The sequence below is a fragment of the Perognathus longimembris genome, chromosome 23, assembly GCF_023159225.1.
Source record: "Perognathus longimembris pacificus isolate PPM17 chromosome 23, ASM2315922v1, whole genome shotgun sequence".
NCBI lineage: Eukaryota > Metazoa > Chordata > Mammalia > Rodentia > Heteromyidae > Perognathus > Perognathus longimembris.
Genome location: NC_063183.1, coordinates 4,001,507 through 4,024,711, shown reverse-complemented (window position 1 = coordinate 4,024,711; position 23,205 = coordinate 4,001,507). Strand labels below are relative to the sequence as shown.

Sequence of the window (23,205 nt, the reverse complement as noted above, 5' to 3'; positions counted from 1 at the left end):
TATTAAAAATACATTGAGCCACTCTTGATCCCAATGTAAAGTGTGTTAGTATACTTTATTATATACTTTTCTACTATGTATTAGTGGTAAAGCATATTGGATAATAGAGGAGAAATGGATTGGAAATGTGCAGCAAACAGAGGTAAAAATCATTGCAATTTCCTCTTTCCAAGTTCTCATTAATCAGTTTCTTAAAACAAACAGAAGAAAAAACTGGACCAGAACTGTGGAGCCAGGTGGGAGGGAAGATCTGCAGGTGTTTCATAGACGCACCCTCCATCCTTCTGTTTTGCAGGTACCTGATCAAGTTCCTGGCGAAGCTCGCTCAGACCAGTGATGTTAATAAAATGACTCCCAGCAACATTGCCATCGTGTTGGGCCCCAACTTGTTGTGGGCCAAAAATGAAGGGTGAGTAGGCTTTCCCTCAGCCTGGGACACTGATTGCTCCTTTTCATCTGGCTGGATGGTCCTCATCTTAGTAAGATGCGCCTCAGGATTCTGAAGTTGATTTTCCACTTAGCTGACTTTCTCAGGACACAGCTGGGAGCCAGCCCACATGTGGGCGAGGGGGAGGAGGCCATCAGGGGGCAAACAGGAGGCACACATCTGCACCTGCCTGTACTAACCAGGCTGTGATGAGACCGCCAGGGCTTGACCCCTCCTCTCTCCCGGTCTGGCTGGGCCTGCGGTGAAATTGACACAAGACAGATTAATTAGCAGGAAGGATGCATGTGGGACTTTTACATTTACCAAGGAGCCCTCATAGGAAAAACAAAAAGGCCCCAACAGGCAGTTACTGCTGAATGCTCTATGGCCAAGTCAGACAGCCACTAGTCCATTGTGAAAGTGTGAACCAACAGAGCTTAGTCCCATGGAAAAGGATGAGTCTAACAAGGTCATTTGCCCTGATGGCCTCCTGCCTCAACACTCCCCCCCCAACACACACACCAATCCCTGATGATAAAAAATTTTTCTCCCCTAGGCGCTGGGAGGGCATCTTTCAAGGGAGAGTTTATCTCCTGTTTTCTGGAAGAAAAAAGGAAGGTCAGAGTGCCCTTCTTATATCTGCTGTTTCTCAGGTGTTTTTCCCTCAGTCCTCAGAGCTTTCCCTGCAAAGCCAGGGCCGTCACACCCACCTAGCTGAGTCTTGGGAGCCCTGGGGGTGGGGGGCCATGGGGCCTGTGTCCTTCCTCACCTCCAGGATTGGTTCAGTAGGATGATGGCCCTATTCCACTTCCTCTCACACCTGCCAAGCAAGCGCTCTACCACATGAGTAGAAACCCAGCCCTTTAAATTTTTTTAAAATTGTTATTATAAAGGCGATGTACAGAGCAGTTACAGTTGTATAAGACAGGTAAAGAATACATTTATTTTTGACAGTGTCACCCCTTCCCTTGTTCTCTCCCAGTTTTCCCCTCCTGTCCCCACACACAAGTTGTATTGTTCATTTTCCACATAGTGCCTAGTGAAAACCACTGCTCTGCATTTGTTCACCCTTTGTCCCTCCATTTCTATATGCCCCCCCTTGCCTTCCCAAAGACAAATAAACAACAAACAAGACAAAAAGAAAAGAAAAACAAAAATAGCAACAAAGAAAAAAAGCTCTTGTTTCCATTTCCTGGAGTTCATTTCAATAAATATTACTTGCATGATCGGATGAACATAAGCATTGCACCTTTGTGTTCTTCCCCTAAGAATAGCCTCCTGTGGTCTTGCTGTGTGAGAATGCCTAGAGACCTGTATAATTTATCATGTCCCAGTGTGTTTTAGATCTAGCTTCTGCATATGAGAGAAACATGCTCAGTTCCTTTCTCAGAGCTTGGCTCACCTCATTTTATTTTCTGGTTTGTGGCGTTTTTGCCCAAGGCCAGCCACAGATCACAGTCTTTCTGCCCAGTAGCCTCCCACATGTCTGGGGTCACTGGCATTTGCCACTGTGCCTGGCTTGTGGGTTAAGTTAGGGACCTCACTTTGTTGTCCAGGCTGGCCTGGAACTGCCATTCTCCCAGCTTCCCACTTCCCAAGTAGGTGGGGTTGTATGTGTGAGCCACCTTGCCTGGTCAAAATGCTGTGGTCTTTTCATTCATTCATTCATGTGTGCCCAATCTTGTTTTAGAAAATAAGATTACTGGGCGGGTGGGAGGCGGGGGGAAAATGAGGGAGAAGGTAACAAGTTGAACAAGAAATGTACTCACTGCCTCACATATAAAACTGTAACCCCTCTGTACATCACTCTGACAATAAATAAGTAATTATTTTTAAAAAAGAAAAGATTACTTGTAAAAATTCAACATTATAAAGCAAGATTAAAGGTAAGTAGAGATATAGCTATAGTAGATATATGCTTGTAATGCTAGCTACTTGGAGGCTGAGAGCAAAAGGATTGTGGTTCAAAGCCAGGCCAGGCAGAAAAGTTTCCAATCAAAATAACCAAAAAACAAACAGAAATACAAGGCTGAAGGTGTGTCTCAAGAGGTAGAGCACCAGCCTACTAAAGTCCCAAGTTCAAACCCCAATACCTGCTAGGTGCCGGTGATTCCCATATATAATCCTACCAACTTTGGAGGCTGAGATCTAAGGATCATGGTTTCAAGTCAGGCCAGGCTAGAAAGTTAAGGAGATCCTTATCTGTTATCTCCAGCTAACCACCAAAAAAGAGGAAGTGGAGGTGTGGCTCAAGTGGTAGAGCACTAGACTTGAACACAAAAGCTCAGACAGTGCCCATGCTGAGTTCAAGCCCAAAATGGACCAGCACAAAAAGAAAAAGGCACACACACAACACCCCACATTATTGTGCAAATCAGTGGGAACCAAGCACTCTATGGCTGCTCAAGGACGAGGATAATGGTTCTTACTCATTCTCTTCCTTTTGTGCCCTGATGGTGGATACTTTCAGCTCCTGGTCCCTCACCTGAGACGGAGCCCACTTGGGCCAACTTCTGTGTGAGCTCGGGGCTCTGCAGCGGTGCACACGCTAGGTGATAGTATCAGCAAACTGTTTTTGGTGATAAGGGGTCTTGGATGCTAGCTCCCAGGTTGCAGCCCTGTTCCTATCAATGGAAGCCGCCTTTCTGACCCTCCTCTCTTCCTGGCATCACTGCCCTCGGTCCCTGTGCTGAGCATCAAGCTTGCCCTTGCTTGGCAGAGGGAGGAACCACAGCCGGCTGTGTTATTTGTCCTCCTGGACAATCACTACTGCACTCATAGTCTAGGACCTTGTGAGTTTTGTCTGTGCATCTGAATTCACATGTCTTATCACATAGACACAAGTGCATTGCCTGGCTGAGGCTGCAGAGGGGAAGGAAGCTTCTGATTTTGCACACTTGCTTTGCAGAACGCTGGCAGAGATGGCAGCAGCTACATCAGTCCACGTGGTCGCGGTGATTGAGCCCATCATCCAGCACGCGGACTGGTTCTTCCCCGGAGGTAAGGATTGTTGCAGGTCTAGTGATGTCAGAGCTGTGTGGTAATCTAAGAAAGAAATAGCAAATCTAAGAAAGAAAACCCATCGGTGGTTATGTAATTGGCTTTGCTTTTTCACGCTTCTTTCCAGGGTTTGTTCATTTGCGTTTGTGCTCTGACATGATAATGCTATTTTTGCATTTCCTGTAGTTTCACTGAAACACATTCAGCCAATGCAGTGAGTACCTGCCAGGTGCTGTGTGTTGCTAGCTGTGGAGGAGCTCTGCACCCTGGAGAAAACAAGTTCTAATTTGTGACAGGATAGAGACAGAAGGTCGAGGAGAGGTTTGACTGTCTCCGGTGTTGAGTAAAGGGAGCCATAAATTGCCTTTTAAAAGGGACTTGGAATAGGCAGGATTTTCACTTGGAAAAGAGGGTTGGGTTTTTTTGTTTGTTTGTTCCTGCTTTCTTTTTAGTGTCTCCAGTCAGATGAGTCATTGGGCTTGTGCAAAGGGAGAAAGAAAGTAGGAAAGGTGGATTGGGGCCGATTGGTAAAGGTCTGGGCTGCTCAGTCAGAGGATGAGGCTTTGATTCTATAGTGATAAACTCTGAGTACATGGTGCAGTCCCAGGATCCACAGAGCTCCTTTTGGGGGTCCTGGTAGGGTGTGTGTTAAGTCCAGACCTCTCCCCCCACACACACACTACTTCCCCAGAGCAGCCAGCTGCCCTAGGTCTGCAGTGTGAGCTTCAGACGCGATCTGGGCTTCGCTGTTCTTCTCCCCTGCCTTTCTTTTCTTTTTTTCTTTATTGTCAAAATGTGATACAGAGGGGTTACAGACTCATATGAAAGGCAGTGAGTACATTTCTTTGTTCTACTTGTTACTTCCTCCCTCATTTCCCCCCTCCTTTCCCCTCCTATTCCCCTCTCCCCCCAAGAGTTGTGCGGTTGGTTTACACCAAATGGTTTTGTAAGTGTTGCTTTTTGAATAGTTTGTCTTTTTGTTCTTTGTCTCTCAATTTTGGTATTCCCTCTCCCTTCCCCAGTTCTGATACCCATCTAAATAGTATCCAGGGTACTCAGATGTGATACAGTAGTAGCGAGGGTACAGCCGCAGGAAGGGAGTACAAGAGAAACAATCTAAACAAACCAGTCAGTTAAACCGACAAGGAAAAAGAGAAAAAAAATAGTACAAGTTCACATGGCATGTTGAAAATAATTATAACAGTGGTATAACTCTTGTCTCCATAACGTGGAGTTCATTTCACTTGGCATCTTCTTATGTGATCATATGGGTGTAGCTATTGGGGTATTTTGATCTTCTACCGTGACTAGCCTATTCCTGTACTAGCTATTCCCTATGAGGGACACCATAGGGTTTATGTTTCTTTGGGTCTGGGTCACTTCAGTATGATTTTTTTTCCAAGTCCTTCCATTTCCTTACAAATGGGGCAGTGTCATTCCTTCTGATGGAGGCATAGAATTCCACTGTGTATATGTACCACATTTCCCTGATCCATTCGTCTGCTGAGGAGCATCTTGGTTGGTTCCATGTTTTAGCAATGACAAGTTGTGCTGCAGTGAACATTGTTGTGCTGGTGGCTTTAGTGTGGTCTTACTTGTAGTTTTTTGGGTAGATGCCCAGAAGTGGGGCTGCTAAGTTGTAGGGGAGCTCTATACTTAGCCTTCTGAGGAACCTCCACACTGCTTTCCAGAGGAGTTGAACAAGTTTGCATTCCCACCAACAATGTAGTAGGGCTCCCTTTTGGCCACATCCTCTCCAGCATTTGTTATTATTGGAATTCCTGATAATAGGTATTCTTACTGGGGTGAGGTGGAATCTCAATGTTGTTTTGATTTGCATTTCTTTGATGGCCAGTGATGTAGAGTACTTTTTCATGTGACTCTTAGCCATTGTCATTTCCTTGTCAGAAAACTTTCTTTTTAGGTCTTTAGCCCATTTGTTGAGAGGGCTGTTGGTTCTTTGATTGTTTGGGGGGAATTTGACTTTTTTGAGTTCTGTGTTTATTTTAGATATCAGGCCTTTTCCCAATCTGCAGGCTTTCTATTTATCTTGGAAGCTATATCCTTTGCCCTGCAGAAGCTCTGCGGTTTGATACAGTCCCACTTGTCCAGCCTTTCTTTGATTTGTTGGATTTCTGGGCCTTTGTTGAGAAAGTTTCTTCCAGTGCCAAGGAGTCCTAGAGTTTCTCCTATTCCTTCTTGTAGAGTTTTCAGGGTATCAGATTTTATTTCCAGGTCTTTGATCCATTTGGATATGATTTTGGTGCAGGATGATGAACTGGGATTCCAGGTAACAGTCCTGAATATGATAAAGGCTGTCTATGACAGACCAACAGCAAGCATAATACTAAAAAGTGAAAAGCTAAAACCATTCCCTTTAAAATCAGGAGCAAGACAAGGATGTCTGCTCTCTCCTCTCCTCTTCAACATAGTACGCAATTAGGCAAGAAGAAAACATAAAGGTGATCCAAATAGAAAAAGATGATGTTAAACTTACTCTCTTCACAGATGACATGATCCTATACCTAAAGAACCCCATAGATTCTACTCCCAAGCTACTAGAGCTGATCCAAAACTTTGGCAAAGTAGCAGGATATAAAATAAATCCTCGAGGCTGGAGATGTGGCCTAGTGGCAAGAGTGCCTGCCTCATATACATGAGGCCCTGGGTTCGATTCCCCAGCACCACATATACAGAAAATGGCCAGAAGTGGCGCTGTGGCTCAAGTGGCAGAGTGCTAGCCTTGAGCAAAAAGAAGCCAGGGACAGTGCTCAGGCCCAGAGTCCAAGGCCCAGGACTGGCCAAAAAATAAAAATAAATATATCCTCAATGGCTTTTGTGGGGCTGGGGATATGGCCTAGTGCTTGCTTCCCATACATGAAGCCCTGGGTTCAATCCTGCAGCACCACATATACAGAAAATGGCCAGAAGTGGTGCTGGGGCTCAAGTGGCTGAGTGCTAGCCTCGAGCAAAAAGAAGCCAGGGACAGTGTTCAGGCCCTGAGTCCAAGCCCCAGGACTGGCAAATAAATAAATAAAATCAATGGCTTTTATATACGCCAACAACCTGAAGAGTGAGGCTAAAATCAGAAAAGTAACACCTTTTACAATTGCCTCAAAAAACGTAAAATACTTAGGAATAACCTTAACCAAAGAAGTGAAAGAACTCTATGATAAGAACTTTAAAAGCCTAAAACAGGAAATTAAAGCAGAATTTAAGAAATGGAAAAACCTCCCATTCTCCTGGATTGGGAGGATTAACATCATTAAAATGGCAATATTACCAGAAGCTATCTACAAATCCAGTGCAATACCCATCAATATCCCAATATCATAACTGTACTCCCTTTGCTCAATACCTTGTCAATAAAATTTTTTTGAAAAAAAAATATATATCCCAACATCATTCTTCAATGAAATAGGGAAGCAATTCAGAAATTCATATGGAACAATTAAAAAAAAAAAACCGAATAGCAAAAACAATCCTAAGTAGAAAGAACAGTGCAAGCGGAATATCAATACCAAACTTTAAGTTGTACTACAAAGCTATAGTAATAAAAAACAGCTTGGTACTGGCACAAGACAGCCCTGAGAACCAATGGAACAGAACGGAAGACCCAGAAATGAACCCACAGACCTACCTAATCTTTGACAAAGAAGCTAAAAACATAGGTTGGAACAAAGACAGTCTCTTCCACAAATGGTGCTGACAAAACTGGGTCAACACCTGTAACAAACTAAAACTAGATCCCTATATATCATCCTGCATCAAAATCAACTCCCCTGCCTTTCTATCCACAAAAACTGCTCCTTGTTCATGCTCAGTAGAAACGTGACACATTCTGCCTAGGTTTCCCTCGAGGAAAGGATTCTTGGCAAATTACCCCAGTGTTGCCTTTTATTCCTTGGTTTTGGTGGTAGTTTTTTGTTTTGTTTTGCTTCGTTTTCTTAGTCTGTTGTGAAGCTTGAACTCAGGGCCTGGGCGCTGTCCTTGAGCCTGTTGTGCTCAAGGCTAGTGCTCTACCACTAGAGCCACAGCTCCTGCTTCTGGCTTTTTTATGGTTAATTGGAGGTAAGAATCTCATGAACTTTTCTACCTGGGCTGCCTTTGAACTGTGATCCTCAGATCTCTGCCTCCTCAGTAGCATGAGCCATCAGCGCCCCACATTGCCTTTTTTTCATTTTCATTTCTGTCGATTTTTTTTTTTTTTTGGCCAGTCCTAGGCCATGAACTCAGGGCCTGAGCACTGACCCTGGCTTCTTTTTTGCTCAAGGCCAGCACTCTGCCACTTGAGCCACAGTGCCACTTCTGGCCATTTGCTGTATATGTGGTGCTGAGGAATCGAACCCAGGGCCTCATGTATACGAGGCAAGTACTCTTGCCACTAGGCCATATTCCCAGCTCTCTGTCAATTTTTTGATGATTCAAATAACTAATCCACACTTTGTTGTCATCTTGTTTTCTCTGTGTGTGTGTGTGTGTGTGTGTGTGTGTGTGTGTGTTTTCTGTTGACAAAAAAGAAAGCAGAGGTCAGCGTGATGACTGGTTGCCTCCCTGGTTGCCTCAGCTCCTCACTTCCCCGTGGGTTGATATCACACTTCCCACGAGCCAGCAAGTAAGCGAGTGAGTAAGTGCTGGTGCTGCGTGGTGAAGCAGGGAAAGGTTACAGACGGAAGAACGGGGGGCCCGCCCTCCACCCCTGTGCTCTGTGCTCATGCCTTGCTCATGTCTCTTTTTGCAGAAGTAGAATTTAATGTATCAGAAGCGTTTGTACCCCTCACAACCCCGAATTCTAATCACGCATCCCACACTGGAAACGATTTTGACTCTGGGACCCCGGAGAGGAAACGGCCAGCCAGCATGGCGGTGATGGAAGGGGACTTGGTGAAGAAAGAGAGGTGTGTTCACCCCCAAATGTCCTGTGGGACATTATACTCAGAGTTCTCTCTGCCCCACCCCCCGACTGGTAGTGTCCTGATCATTGAGGACACGTGCTGTAGATGAGCGCAGTGTGAATCTGAACGCAATGTGACTCTGGCTGTGATGTCCTGAGTGGCACCTGTGCGGTCTGCAGCCCGCTGACCCCCCAATCTGCTCTGTGCCTACAGTGGGAGTGGTCATCACACACCCAGCAAACGTACCTCACCATACCTCACTGGACTTCTGTCCAGAACTGTGTCAACACCACACATCTTAGTGAGGCATGTGAAATCCTGTGTATAGACACATGACTTTAGTGTCTTTGGCTTCAAAGTAAAAAGCAGCCATTGAAAAACCTCAACAGTTCAAAAGGAAAACCAAGACCTGAATGAACTTCCTATCTCTCCTGTTCTCTGTAAGCAGTAGGTGAGATTTTGCCTTTGGGTGCCTCCTGTCAGTGTGTGGTAAAATGCCCAGTACTACCGCACTGTGGGTATGTAGAAGAAGCAGTATGCTTCCTGACACGCACATGGTATTGTTACTGCTGGTGCTCAACAGAGAAAACATCTAGTCTTCGGAGTGAAGCATGTGGGGTGCTCATGTTGATGGGGTCAAAAGCAAAGGAAAACACTTTGCTTTACTGTTCTGTCACTCTGAAATTCACATTTCTTTTGTAGAAGTGTCACATAGCTGAGCCCTCGGTAAAGATTAATTTCAAGCCAGGCACTAGGAGCTCGCACTTGTAATCCTAGTTACTCAAGAAGTTGAGATCTGAGGATCATGGGTCAAAGCCAGGCTGGGCAGGAAAGTCCATGAGACTCTCCACTTAGGAAAACCAAAGTGGCACAGAGGTTCAAGTGGTAGAGTGTTAGCCTTGACCAAAAGAATTCAGGGACAGTGCCTAGGCCTTGAGTTCAAGCCCCATGACCAACAAAAAGAGAGAGGGAGAGAGAGATTAATGTCAAGCTGTGTGCTGGTGGTTCATTCCTGTGATCCTAGTTGCTCAGGAGGCTGAGATATGCTGATTGAAGCTAGCCTGGGGCAGGAAAGTCTGTGAAACTCTTATATCCAGTTAACTACCAAAAAGCCAGAACTGGAACTGTGGCTCAAGGGGAGAATGCTAGCCTTGGGTAAAAGGAGCTCAGGGTCATTGCCCAGACCCTGAGTTCAAGCCCCAGGACTGGTGTGCACATGCACACATGCACACACACATGCACGCACACACACACACAAGTTAATTTCATTTATTTTAAACTAAAATTTGGTGTTACAAGTCAGGTGTGGGGTCATGATTCTCAGTCACCTGCCCTCATGGTTTCTCTCTTCCATCTGAGCCAGTAAATACCATCGTAGACAGTCATAGGTCTTTTCCATTTTTGAATTGGAAAAAACAACCAAAAGGAAAAAAAAAAAGTTGCTGTCCACACACAATGGGCCTAAGTGAAGTGAGTCTTTTATCCTATCTCCAGGCCTCATCCCTTCCCCCGGCAGCCATTTCCCAATGTGCACTGGAGGCGTTCTTTCCTATAAACACCTGTCTGGATTTCCAGACTGTCAGGTGTGGCCACAGTACCTGTGGTCAGCCTCCTGGGCTCGGCTTCCACCTAACTTCCCAAACACAGACATGAGATGGGCGTGAAGGGGCAGGGAACTCAGCTCCATGCTGCGCTGCCCAGGACATGGCCTGCCTGTGTGCTTCAGCGGCACCCACACTGATCAAGGAGTTGGATCAGTTCCTGGTTGTTGGCTTTGCTCGGTTTCAAAGCCAACGTGGACGCTTGCTTTGATGGTCTCAGGGCTGACCATCATGTGGTCATTTACCACATGCTGGGCACCTCGGGTGGCTGTTCTGTGTTACCATGTGAGGATGCTGGGCTTCTGTCTCTGTAGCTGGCTTGCGTGGTGTTGACTGTTTCTTCTCTCTGTGTAGCTTTGGTGTGAAGCTTATGGACTTCCAGGCTCATCGGCGCAGTGGCACTCTAAATAGAAAGCACATTTCCCCCGCTTTCCAGCCGCCACTCCCACCCATGGATGGCAGTGCCTGGGCTCCCGCAGCCCAAGAGCCCTCTACCCAGAGCTCTAGGGCTGATGGCAGCTCGGGGTGTGGGACGGTCCCCTCCACTGCAGGCACACTGGAGCAGGGCCTGAGCCCGGGCGACAGCAGGTAAGGAGCCCGCTTCTGGCAGTGGAGGCTGGACCCCCCTCGTGTCTCACAGGCAGGGATGGCCTGGGGCATGGCACTTGCCTCAAGGAACAGCTCTGGAGGATAAACCAGATCTGCACTCATTCCTCTGATGGGCTCAGGGCATGGGAAGGGACCACAGATCGCTGGCTTCCTTTTCTTGTTCCCACAAGAAAGCAGCCTATGTTTGCATTCCCTGCCTACTGCTTCAGTGCTGCAAGCTGGAGGCTAAGCGGTGACTAACGTCTGTTTACTGACTTGTAGCCACCAGTACTCACTCACCTGTCACATGCCTGTTGTCATGCAGTATGCTAATTTAGAAGCGCCTGAGTGGATGTCCAAGCTAGCTCAGCTGTAGTCCCCCTAGCGTAGGACTCATTCACTCGCCCACTGGCTCATCAGCCATCAGGGCTGTCTAAGGAACTGATACATGCCAGGCACAATACTGGGTGTGGAGGGCGCCCAAGCCCCTGCCTTGGGCCCTCAGGCCTGCAGGGGACCCAACACATGAGCGCACTAGGTAGGAAGTAAGAAGACATTTCCTTCCTAAAGCAAACTTTGCTGCTGTACGAGATGAGTCCAGTTCTTACCATCACTTGCTGTCTTCTTACTGTCCACAAAGCCCTAAACCCTCATAGCTGAAGTGAAGTACATGCCATAAACAAGGATTGCCTGCTTTCCTCCCGCACGTTGTCTGTCCCCACGCTGAGGTGACTGTGCCTAGGGAAAACTGTTCATCTCAACTTGTATCCAAGGTGCTTAACGATGCCAGGACCTTGATTCAGCCGTCATAGCTGAACACTGAGTGCTCTGATCCGTTTTTATTCACATCCTCTGGGTGGTTCCGTATTTCGTTAAGAAAGGTTAGGGCTTCCCACTTAGTGAGGCTCTGCATTGCTGTGTGCTGGCTTATCAGTAACTGCTGCTCTAGACCTGTTTGCTTTGGTTTAAGTGTTTCTTGTTAGGAAAAAAAAATAGAAGCAAACTTAGGTGTTTTCATTTTCTCACACTATCAATTTGTTTAAAACTAAATGTCTGAAATTGACGAGCCATCCCTGTTGAAGGACAAACAGAACATCGGACATCCGATGGCCCTGTAATTTTAGACTCTTAAAGTTCTGTGTACATGTCGCTGATGGCTTTCACGCTGCAATGGCCCTGACAGTGTGCTGTTGTCGTGTTTGTACAGGAAGTTCCATCCTGGAAGTATGGGCCGTCGTTTCCGCCCCTTCCCTGCTGATCAGTGCTGGACTTGGAGTCATTCAGCTTCCCAGAGAGCAAATCACTGATCATAGTCAAACCCTTTATAATATAAAGTATTAGTAGGTTGTTGAGTCTGCTTTCTTTTGTACTATGCATATAGTATATACATATGTCCCAAAGTCCCTTTATATTCAATATCATCCAGTAAGTATAAGCAAAGCAGAACTTGTGAGGGATTGTCAGTCACCTTGAAATGGCCTTTAACTTGATATTTGAGTGCCAGAGTAGTTGAAAGCTAGGAATCTTTAAAAAAAAAAAATAAATCAAAAGGATATCATTGTTAAGTAAATATGAACCATATGGACTCCATCTGAGCCCATATGAGCCTGGCCCCTGCCTTGTTGAGATGAAGGATGCCTGTGGAATCTTATATGCACCTCAGCCCTCCGTGCCCCATAGCTCTTGTGTCTACACATTTCAAACATCCACCAGCCAAAATTTCTTTTTTCTTAAATCCTGCCTGCACTGAACATCCAGCTCTTCGCCCTTGTCTCCAGTTCCCAAATCCTGCAGCGTAGCCACTGTTTTTACATTGTACCTGCTAGTGGACACCAGAAGTCTGCAGGAAGATGGGCGCGGGCCATGTGCAAACACTGCACCTCTTTCTGTTGAGCTTGGGGCCCCCTGGGATGTTGGTATCTGTGGGGAATCGCAACCCCACCCCCACCCCTGGTGTTTGGAGGGATGACTGTATCTCACGGAATGTTTAGTTTTCTTAGCTGAGATTACCTGACCTCTGACTTGGCTTATACCTCCTTTAGTCCTCCAAAACCCAAGGACGGTGTATCTGCAGCTGTCCCTGCACCTGGCAGAAACAGTAGCCAGATAACCACTGGCCAAAACCAGGCCCCCGTGAGTGGCGGCTCCCATCAGCTGGCAGTGGGCCCACCGCACAGCGCCGCTGGCCCCAGCCCTCACACTCTGCGCCGGGGTAAGTACCCTGGGGCCCTTCGCGTCGGGGAGGGCCTGCTCTCCTGGGGTTGGGGACTTTGGCTCTGATATTTCCATGTCTGCTTTAAAACAACAAGCAGGAAGATCTGTCCTTGAAGAGAAAAAAGCATGGTAGAAAAATGACAGAGCACAGGGGCATGCATGCATGAGTATTTGTCCTTTAAGGCTACAGAGCTCAAACCTGAGGTGTTGTTTCTCCAAAAACGCGCCCAGGTTTCCCAAGAGTCTGGTTTCAGGCCTTCATTGTGGTTGGGAAACCACCGCAGCCTCGCTACCGCCCAGACTTTGTGGTTGTGGGAGCCGCGGTGCCCTTCATGTCAGGGTCAGGGCTTTCTGAATGGCTCCCACAGTCTCCCCTGGGGTCCCCCACCAGCAGCCCAAGGCACTGCTTTCAAACAGAGATGTGGGGGCATCTCTGTGTGACACTCCGGGGGTCTCTTGTGCACGCAGACCACCTCCGCCCTCACTCAGAGCATCAGGCCTCCCTGAGCCTCAGACTCCCCCACCTCACCCCCAGTGCACCGGGCGGGCCTCCCCTGAGCCCCACCTCACACTCCCCCCTCTCAGCACTCTGATCCTGGCGGCCTGTGTACACCAAACTCATTCCTTCCTAGGAGCTCCTGCACCTGTTGTTTTCCCTCCGGAACATTCTGTCTCTATCTGTCTTACTTGCTGTTTCTTATCAGCAGGTCTTAGCTCAAAGGTCACATCCTTCATAGGCCTCCATCTCCACTGTCTCTCCTGTTACTTTTTGGAGACAGGGTCCAGGTTGGCCTCAAACTTAGAGGACTCCTCAGCCTCGGCCTTCCTAGTGTTGGGATGCAGGTGTGTTGATCCTGTAGGCAGCCCTGGCCATTGTTTATCACCTAAAATGTTTAACTGTTCAGCTTCTTGCCGGCCTCCCGCCCCTGCCCGAGTTCCCAGCTCTGGTGCCTGGCCTGCCACGCAGCAGGCCCTGGGTGCGCGCTGGGCGCCGTGGCCGCCACAGCAGTGACGGTTCGGTTCCGTTCGGTTCCGAGGGCGGCCTCCCACATGGCTGAGCCACACACACCGCATGGCGTCGGGTTTCTTCGGGTTTTCCAAGTGGGCAGGACCCCGTTCTAGAGCCCACTAGAGTGTGGGACCCCCACCCCTTCCCGCAGGTTCTGGGGAGGCTGCCGGGCCAGGCGGGCGGTTCTGCCTCGGGCTCTGGCTGATGTGTGTTTTCCCCCTCGCTTCGTGCAGCTGTGAAGAAGCCTGCTCCCGCGCCCCCCAAGCCGGGAAACCCGCCCCCCAGCCACCCGGGAGCCCCTCCGCCGACGCCCAGCCTGTCCCCGAAGCCGGGTCCCCGCAGCCCCTCGCCGCCGCCCCCGGGCCCGGCCCCCGCCGCCGCCGCCGCGCAGCCCTCGGCGCCCGCCCCGCGGCGCCCGTCTAGCGGCCCGGGCCCCATCCAGGCGCCCAGCCACCCGCCGCCGCAGCCCCCGACACCGGCCGAGCCCACGCCGCCGCAGACGCCCACGCCCCCCAGCACGCCACCGCTCGGGAAGCAGCACCCCGAGACCCAGCCGCTCGCCGGGACCCTCCCGAGACCCCGGCCGGTGCCCCGGCCGCGGAACCGACCCAGCGTGCCGCCGCCGCCACAGCCCCCCGGGGGCGCGCACGGGGACCCCGCCTCCGCCTCTGCCGCCACCGCCGCCAGCGCCAGCACCGCCTCTGCCTCCAAGATCGTGACCGGTGAGTGTGGAGGCGCGCCCGGCTCAAGACCGCACAGCAGGGGCTCGAATTCCGTTTCAAGTGGTAGAGCGCTAGCCTCGAGCACAAAAGCCGGGGACAGAGCCCGAGTTCCAGCCCCAGGCCCAGCAAAAAGAGAAGTCCTGGAGTGTTCGGAGCGGCGGCTGCTCCAGGAGGGCAGGTTAGCGGTGTGCAGGATGAGGGGTCTCTGTCACCCTGGAATCCTGTTTTGAGGTGGGAGTGAGTGGTAGATTTTGGTGGCAACCTCAGAGAGTGCTAGAAAGAACATTTGACTGTTGAATTTAATTTCCCGGGCTGGGAATGTGGCTTGGTGGTAGAGCGCTTGCCTAGCATGCATGAAGCCCTGGGTTCGATTCTTCAGCACCACATACACAGAAAAAGCCAGAAGTGGTAGAGTTCTAGCATGAAGCAAAAGAAACTCAGGGACAGTGCTCGGGCCCTGAGTTCAAGCCCCAGGACTGGCAAAAAAATAGATTAAATTAAAAAAACAAACGAACAAAAAAAAAAAGCACATACACATTTCCCTCCCAGAAACTGGACTTCACTGTTTAAAGATGAATAGATGTTATAGTGTGGTTTAAAGTGGTCACTGGAGCCCCACCTCGTCTTCTAGCCACCTCAGCCACCTGGTTGTACCTTGGTGGAGTAGAGGATAAGCCACAGCACACCCTGGACCCTGCCACCTTCCTCAGGGCTTCTCAGTGGACCATGAGCCAGTGACATACCCCCAGCTGGTACCCCAAGAATTGTGTATGTGAGCCACAATGAGTTACCACTGGCCATCATTTCCCCCCAGAGTAGAATTCATATAGTTTACAGGTCATAAATGGTTGATAACTTGTGACATCAGAGCATTTGTCTTGAAAACCACATTGTTCTGTTTGCTTGTTTCCCCATAGATGTCCTACCTAGCACCCCCACAGGTGGGGATGGTTTCCAGGACTAAGGCCTAAGGTCTGTAACCCCACCACCACCCCCAAGCAGCTTGATGCACAGCTCCAAATGCTCCTGCTTAGCTGTGATCCCTGTGTGTGCTTGTGACCCCAGGCCGGGCGAGTGGCAGGCCGTCCATTTTGTGGCTTGTAGATGCTGCTTTGTCTGAGTCCCAGAGGACTACCAGGTTCAGGCTCAGATAAAATATGAGGACCATTTCCTTTTCACAAGCATTCTGCCCTCCTCAGGGCCACATACCTTCCTCAATGGACTCATCCAAGTCCCAGATAACTAAGTGCAACCAACTGTGTCTTTTGTGTCTTGACTTTTCATTTTTAATTTTTGAACCTTAAGCACAAGTTAACTGCATGGAGCTTCTTATTTGGTGTCTGAAATTCTCAGGAACTTCCCTCCCCTCCTCACCCCACAAAGTTCCTCCCTCAGCGATCCTACCCTGAATTCCTCTAAATCCCTTTTGCATTCTAGAGTGGTACGGGTTGATTTTCTCAAAAGACTATATGAGCTTTTTTCGGGCTGGGGATATAGCCTAGTGGCAAGAGTGCCTGCCTCGAATACACGAGGCCCTAGGTTCGATTCCCCAGCACCACATATACAGAAAATGGCCAGAAGCGGCGCTGTGGCTCAAGTGGCAGAGTGCTAGCCTTGAACAGGAAGAAGCCAGGGACAGTGCTCAGGCCCTGAGTCCAAGGCCCAGGACTGGCCAAAAAAAACAAAAAACAAAAAAAAAAGACTATATGAGCTTTTTAAAAGGCACCTGAGCTGTGTGCCCGTGGCTCAGGCCTTTAGCAAGCTCTGGCAGGAAAGCCCCCTGAGCCTCTTATCTAGAATTAATCACCAAAAACATGCAAGCAGAATTGTGGCTCAAGTTGTAGAGTGCAAGCCTTGAACAAAAAAGCTGAAGAACATCACCTGTGTCCTGAGTTTAAGCCCCAGAATCAACACACACACACACACACACACACACACACACACACACGGCCACTCTGAGGCTCCTCCAGGTCTGCCTTTGCCCTACACAGGGCCAACAAAAGGCTCTCATTCTGGGATGGGAATATGGCCTTGTGGCAAGAGCGCTTGCCTCGAATACATGAAGCCCTGGATTCCATTCCTCAGCACCACATATATAGAAAACGGCCAGAAGTGGTGCTGTGGCTCAAGTGATAGAGTGCTAGCCTTGAGCAAAAAGAAGCTAGGGACAGTGCTCAGGCCAAGGACTGGCCAAAAAGAAAGGCTCTCATTCTGTAAATGGTTGCTTCATCAGAGCCATAAGCCTTTTGCAGACCAAGTCACAAGAGACTTCACAGCTCAGACTTGGTGATGACACTAAGAAGATGGTGGCTAAAAACATGTCCAGGCCCAGGCCTGTCTCTCCCTCCCTCCTTCCTGAGGACTGGAGGGGAGCAGGGCTGGAAATCATTTACAGAGTCAGGTGACTAAACCTTGATCGGGGCTGAGCCTTTGATACTTCAGTGCTGTGGCACACCCCAGTGTAAAGCCTAGGCCTTCTTTTTACCTAGATGGGAGACTGTGTGCAGGTTCCAAAATACTGTCACGACATGAACTATGCTTATGCCAGAAGGCTATTTGTTCGATCTGCAGCTGTAGTTATTAAATACATGAAACTTTGCTGTTAAAAAATGTTTTTCCCTCTTAAGGTGTTAGCTAATTATTGAAAAGCTAGTCTGTCCTATGAATTCTCTAACACAATAAATTCCCAGATCACCATCATGACCTCAGTATTACAGAACTAACCTGCAAAGCCTTAAACTCCCTATACCACTGTGGGAAGCTCACCAAGGGTTTACATTTACAACTTTACAAATCCTGGCCCTGCTGCTGTTAACCATTAGCCTTGCAGTTTCCAGAAGAAAAGGGAAATAAGTTCCTAGGCAGGGCGGCCCTTTATTATGACATCATGTTTCACTTGGAAAGCTAGACAGATGAATTCCTGAAAACAGGTATTCCCTAGAAGTGCTTCATCCTGAGGAGTTGAATCCAGCCAGCCACCCTAGCTACTCAGGAAACTGAGTCCTGAAGATTGCAGTTCAAAGCTAGCCTAGATAGAAAAGGCTGTGAGACTTACCTCCACCAAAGAGCCAGAAGTGGTTCAAGTGATAGAGTATCAGTCTCGAGTGAAAAACTAAGAGACAGTGCCCAGGACCCAAGGTCAAGCCCCGTGATGACGAGAGAGAGAGAGAGAGAGAGAGAGAGAGAGAGAGAGAGAGAGAGAGAAAGTATGTGTTATATCAAGGCTTGTTGGGATTGAGGTCAAAACTTAGGAGAGGTCGCTGCTTCTGAGCAGGCGGGTGGCCACCTCCTCTGGCTGAGCCCAAGGGAGACTGGAGCTGTGGTGTCATTTTGGAAAGCAGCAGTGGAAGAGTTTATGCCTTGCTGTTTTCAAAGTAAAGGTTGGAAAGCAACAAATCTTCTAATGGAAACATTTTATTAAATAATTTAGATGTATGACCTGCCATATTCAGTCAGAACTGAAATTGGAATATTTAATGGTAAGGAAAAGGCACCTGATTGGCCAAAGCGTTACTGCTACTTCATGATCATCCTCGTGCACTAATGCGTGTCACTAACACATCACCTTCGCCCCCCTGCTCGCACCCCGACTAATAGTGCATGCACTAAAGACTGGCTTTGCTCGTGCTTCCTCACCTGTTCCCAGTACTCAGTGTGGTCACAGGGGGCCTCTGCACTTCCATCCATGGGCTTGAGTTAGAACTTCTGTTCTGAGATGACAGGCGTGGCACAGCCTGCGGGGCCTGTAAAGCATGGTATCCAGCCACACTGGTGAAGGGACTGGCGGAGATGGCACTGAAGCACCAGCTTCATGGTAGATCACTGGTCTAAAGCACGGCATTTATTATGCTCAGCTGGAGGAAAATACTTTAGTAAGACTTACACATCAGATTCCTGTGTCAGCCTTTTAAAACATTTACACACCCAGACCCGGCCTTCTAGGACCCAGAGCAGCGAGGCCAGATGCCCACTTCTTGGATCTTATGCCCTCTCTGGCTTTCCTGGCTTCCTTTTTTTTTTTTTTTTTTAAAGACAGCACTATAGAATAGGAGATCCTTCTTTACTTTTTTGTGCCAGTCCTGGGGCTTGAACTCAGGATCTGAGTGCTGTCCCTGAGCTTCTTTTGCTCAAAGCTAGCTCTCTACCACTTGAGTCACAGCGCCACTTCTGGCTTTTGAGTGGTTAAGTGGAGATAAGAATTTGACAGACTTTCTTGCTCAGGGGTGGCTTTGAATCACAATCCTCAGATCTCAGCCTCCTGAGTTGCTCAGATTACAAGGTGTTGAACCACTGGTGCCAGATTCTGAACCTGAATTTCTCACTTCACGTCCCACGCCCTTTCAATGCATTTTCTTTAGCCATTTCTTTTCAGTGACTACATAATATTTCCTCAGCTAGCTATATTATTTGTAGTTGGATAAAGTCAAACCTCCAGCCACACTCAAACAGAATTTCTCCTTTGACAAAAGTAACAAAAGGTCTCTTTTAGGGTAGAACAATGCTCAGCCTTGGAAGCACAATAGTAAAAATAAAGCAAGCTGTACCCTCGGCCCTGGGTTAGAAGGGGAAGAAGGCTAAGGCAGGGCTTGTTCAATCTGCAATTCCTCCTGAAGCCCTTAACTTTAAGGGTGTTTGCATCTGTTACCCATATTGCCATGAGAATAACCTTGGCATGCCTGTACCTGTAATCCTAACTACTCAGGAGGCTGAGATCTGAGGATCACAGTTCAAATCCTGCCCTGGCAGAGAAGTTCATGAGACTTGTATCTCCAGTTAGCCATCAAAAGCCAATGGGGCTGGGAATATAGCCTAGTGGTAGAATACTTGCCTAGCATACATGAAGCACTGGGTTCATTTCCTCATCACCACATACATAGAAAAAGCTGGAAGTGGCGCTGTGGCTCAAGTGGCAGAGTGCTCGCCTTGAGCAAAAAGAAGCCAGGGAAAGTGCTCAGGCCCTGAGTTCAAGCCCCAGGACTGGCAAGCACACATATACACACACAAAAGAAGAGAAGCAAAGGAGTTCTAGGTGTCCTTCTCCAATAACCTCTTCCAGTTTTTTATTATGATAAGAGCTAGGCCTTTCTCTCCTCAGATAGTGGGAGTAATGTCTCCATAAGGGCCGTACCCCAGGCCCCTATGGTCAGTGTCCAGCCGGGAGGGTGCCGATCATCTCATAGCCCATACTGGCCTTGTCACTCTCCCCCTCTCCCTCCGGTGGGTCTGAGGCTCAGTGGGCTGATCTCCTGGGGCTCGCGGGGGTGTCGTGAATGATGACGTGTGGGCATTTAGCAAGCCTCTGGTCACAGGAAGTGCACAGCAGCGTTAGACCCTGAATATAGAGTTGTGTTCACAAGTAGAGAACTTCACATGAGGGCTGACACGTGCTGAATGAGAAAGGGAAGAGCCAGTGTGTCCTCTGGAAGGGGGCCGGGGCCGATGGCTCCCACCGCATGTGGACACAGACACCAACCATCGCAAGCCTGGGGCTCGCACAAGTCCTGCAGTGTGCATGCCCTGCCGGGTCGCAATGGTTCCGTGGTCTCTCATAGACACTGGCCACTGCCACCGTGTGTTCTGGGATGGGGACGAGGGGAAAGGATTGAATTCACAGCCGTTTTCTTGTTCCAGTGTTGTCTTTAAGTCAGGCCATGTCTGTGCCTGAGGCCTAAGGAGGGAGGCATGGGAAGACGGTGCCCCGGACGCCCAGCCATCGGAGTGGCCACAGAGTTTACCCCACACTGGCTCAGCGGCCAGCCGTGGTCCTAGGCACCTGGGGCTTTGCTGTGAACAAAGACGACGTGCCCTGCCCCTACTCGCTTTCCTTCTGCCAAGAGCAGATGGGGGACATTCTTAATTCTGTGCACACAGGCCGCCTGGGGCTCTACCACCAGCTGTGTGCCCGGCTCGTTTCAGCACCTCAGCCCTTCGACGCCTTGAGGTGCCCATAAATCTAGGAAAGTCCCTGCACTGGGGGGCAGGTCTATCGCCCCTCAAGCAGGGACAGGAGTGGGGAGGGGCTATGAGGAAAGGGAAACTCAGGGGTGAAAGCAGATCTCTCAGCTGAGAACTGTGGGGATGGGAGCTTGGATGGGGCCGGGGAAGGAAAAGCATCTAAGCATCAAGCTTTCCGGAAGTGCGCCAGCTGTTCTTGCCTGAGTGAGGTGCTAGGGGGACCCAAGTAGCCTCAAAGTCAGCTCCCAGAAGGGCAGGCGTGGTATGACTGCCCCCCAGTGCAGAAGAGAGTCCTGCCATGACCAGCTCCAAGAGCAAGCCTAACAGCCATTTCCCTTTCCTCCTAAGGCCAGCCTTACACTGACTTCCTAAGCTGCCAGGCTTCCAGAGAAGCTGAAATGTGGGCCTAAACTAAGTCCATGCCCCCCCTGACCACAGGCTCCATCTCTCTTCACTGTGGCTTCCTGTGTCCTCAGCAAATAGAGCAGGGCATGAATGGATACCTCTCGGCCACACTGGCCTCTCTAGGAAGACGGCCATGGTGGATGAAGCTAGCTGTCAGTGAGCGTGCAGGCAAGGACTGGATGTTTTTGAATAAAAAAGACCTCAGCCAGCATAAGACACAAGAAAGGGGGCTGGGAATATGGCCTAGTGGTAAAAGTGCCTGCCTCATATACATGGAGCCCTGGGTTCAGTTCCTCAGCACCACACATATAGAAAAGGCCAGAAGTGGCACTGTGGCTCAAGAGGTAGAGTACTAGCCTTGAGCAAAAAGAAGCCAAGGACAGTGCTCAGGCCCTGAGTTCAAGCCCCAGGACTGGCCAAAAACAAAAGACACAGGAAAGGAGTCCGGTATGTAAGTGTAAGGAAATTAGAACAGGACTTGTTAGCACTTGTGGGAGGCTTGGTGGTCACTGCAGTCTCATTAGCCAGCGGGGATTGCCCGCTCCCTCCTCCACCCCTGTGAGGAGGCATCTGGCCTCCGGTGTGCAAAGCTCGGGGACTCTGTTTTGCACCCTGCGGCCCATGCCACCCCCCCGCCCATGTAGCATGTCTCCCAGAGCTGTGAGGGCCCACAGGAAAGAGCCGCGGGGTGCTGGCGCGGGGCACGCTGTGTGTCTGTGGTGGGGAGGCCTGTGGGTGTGGGCTCAGGAGCCCCAGGCCAGGCCCTCGCTGACACTGTCTCGTGTGTGTTTGTTTCCTGCAGACACCAATTCTAGGGTTTCCGAGCCGCTTCGTACCATCTTTCCAGAGCTGCCCTCGGACTCAGCAGGCAGGGAGGTGCCCGGCCACATCCTTCTGGACATAGACAATGACACAGAAAGCACAGCCTTGTGAAAACCGCATCCCGCATCCCGCCTCAGCCTCCGCCTCCACCCAGGGGAGTTGCCTGTCTTCGAGACCAAACAGTGAAAAGCTTTTCAGTGCAGGAAGAAGGCCCTGGCGACGCAGGACTGGCCCTCCACAAGGCCCACGAGAGCGCCGAGGCCCACACTTGAAGCTGCATGACCTGTGCTGTACTGTCTTGAAGAAGTTGGCTTTCTTCCCCCAGGACAGAAGTCATGCCAAAAACAAAACACACACACACACACACATACACACACACGCGTGCATGTTACTGCCCGGAAGTACATAGAAAGCTTTTGTCTGGGCTGGGTATGTGGCTTAGTGGTAAGAGTGCTTGCCTAGCATGCATGAAGCCCTGGGTTCGATTCCTCAGCACCACATACACAGAAAAAGCCAGAAGGGGCACTGTGGCTCCTTGAGCAAAAGGAAGCTCAGGGACAGTGCCCAGGCCCTGCGTTCAAGCCCCAGGACTGGCAAAAAAGCTTTCGTCTGTGCTGTCCACTCAGGCCGTACCAGCGACAAGCCTTCGCTGTCTATTTAATAACACATGGATTCTGCAGGCCACCTACTTCCCACAGCTGGGGCTTCTGTGCTCACGCACCGCAAGGAGCTTCTTCTCTTCGGATTTGCTGCCAGATCGTCTTTCATAGTCAGTGTGGTCTGTTTCCCCCACCCCCGGACAGTCGTGAGCGCGGAGGGCGACGGCTGGACCTGTCGCCCAGCAGCCTCCAGAGGATGCGTGCCTTGGGGAACGCCAGAATGTAGACAGAAATGTACTGTGCTTTTTAAAAAAAAAAACAAAAACAAAAACAAAAAAACCAATAATAATGTAATTGCTACTTGATAAGGACCGAATGTTATTCTTGGTTTCATGTTTCATTTGAATTAAATATATTCTGTGGTTTATATGAAAACTTGATATTTCTTGGGGGGGGCCAAGTAAACTGCACATACATATGGTCACTTAAACCAAATAGAATTGGGATGGGACAGCTTAGTAGGGCTCTAGCTATAACTGTAGGAGTTTAAAAGACTAAGATAAAACGGATCAACTGCAGTGTTCTCTCCAATGTGGGTGCCCCCTTTTTCTTGACTTCTAGGGAGAGGTGGACCAGGGCTGTGCACACATGGGCTGGCACCTCCCCAGGAATGCCCTTTCCCAGTGATGGAGTGCCTTTGTGCCCCAGCCAAGCACTTCTTTCCAAGACTGAAATGCCAGGAAGGCTGAGAATCAAGCCTTTGATCCAGCTCACAGCTTTCCTTTCCATAAATGTGAAAAACAGGCCTGTGAACCCAGTGCAGGTGGCTCACACCTAAAATCCTCGCTACTCAGGGCTGAGATCTGAGGATCAAAGTTCAAAGCCAGCCCAGGCAGAAAAGTTCCCCATAAGAGTCTTTATCTCCAGTGAACCACCAGAAAACCAGAAGTGGTGCTGTGGCTTAAAGT

General features: G+C 49.4%; 1 protein-coding gene and 1 long non-coding RNA gene across 5 annotated transcripts in view; one reads left to right on the top strand and one right to left on the bottom strand.

The window, feature by feature from the left end:
• Arhgap17 (Rho GTPase activating protein 17) overlaps positions 1-22,166 on the top strand; it is an 84,628-nt gene extending 62,462 nt beyond the window's left edge. Inside the window, exons 14-21 of one of the 4 annotated variants that reach the window (XM_048331986.1) lie at positions 296-409; positions 3,336-3,427; positions 8,169-8,325; positions 10,278-10,511; positions 12,554-12,723; positions 13,968-14,456; positions 17,887-17,935; positions 21,619-21,756. In XM_048331986.1, the coding sequence (XP_048187943.1) occupies positions 296-409; positions 3,336-3,427; positions 8,169-8,325; positions 10,278-10,511; positions 12,554-12,723; positions 13,968-14,456; positions 17,887-17,894 (1,264 nt within the window). In that variant the 3' untranslated portion in view covers positions 17,895-17,935; positions 21,619-21,756. Of the gene's footprint in view, positions 1-295; positions 410-3,335; positions 3,428-8,168; positions 8,326-10,277; positions 10,512-12,553; positions 12,724-13,967; positions 14,457-15,373; positions 15,429-17,886; positions 17,936-21,618 lie in introns of all 4 variants that reach the window. The other 3 variants (XM_048331985.1, XM_048331982.1, XM_048331987.1) reach the window with 3 other exon arrangements.
• Positions 1,392-13,641, bottom strand: LOC125340401. Its single transcript, XR_007208759.1, has 3 exons — positions 13,477-13,641; positions 6,711-6,716; positions 1,392-1,402 (listed from the first exon to the last, which is right to left on the bottom strand). It is a non-coding gene; the product is annotated as an uncharacterized LOC125340401 (long non-coding RNA).
• Positions 22,167-23,205: the final 1,039 nt, after the last annotated feature.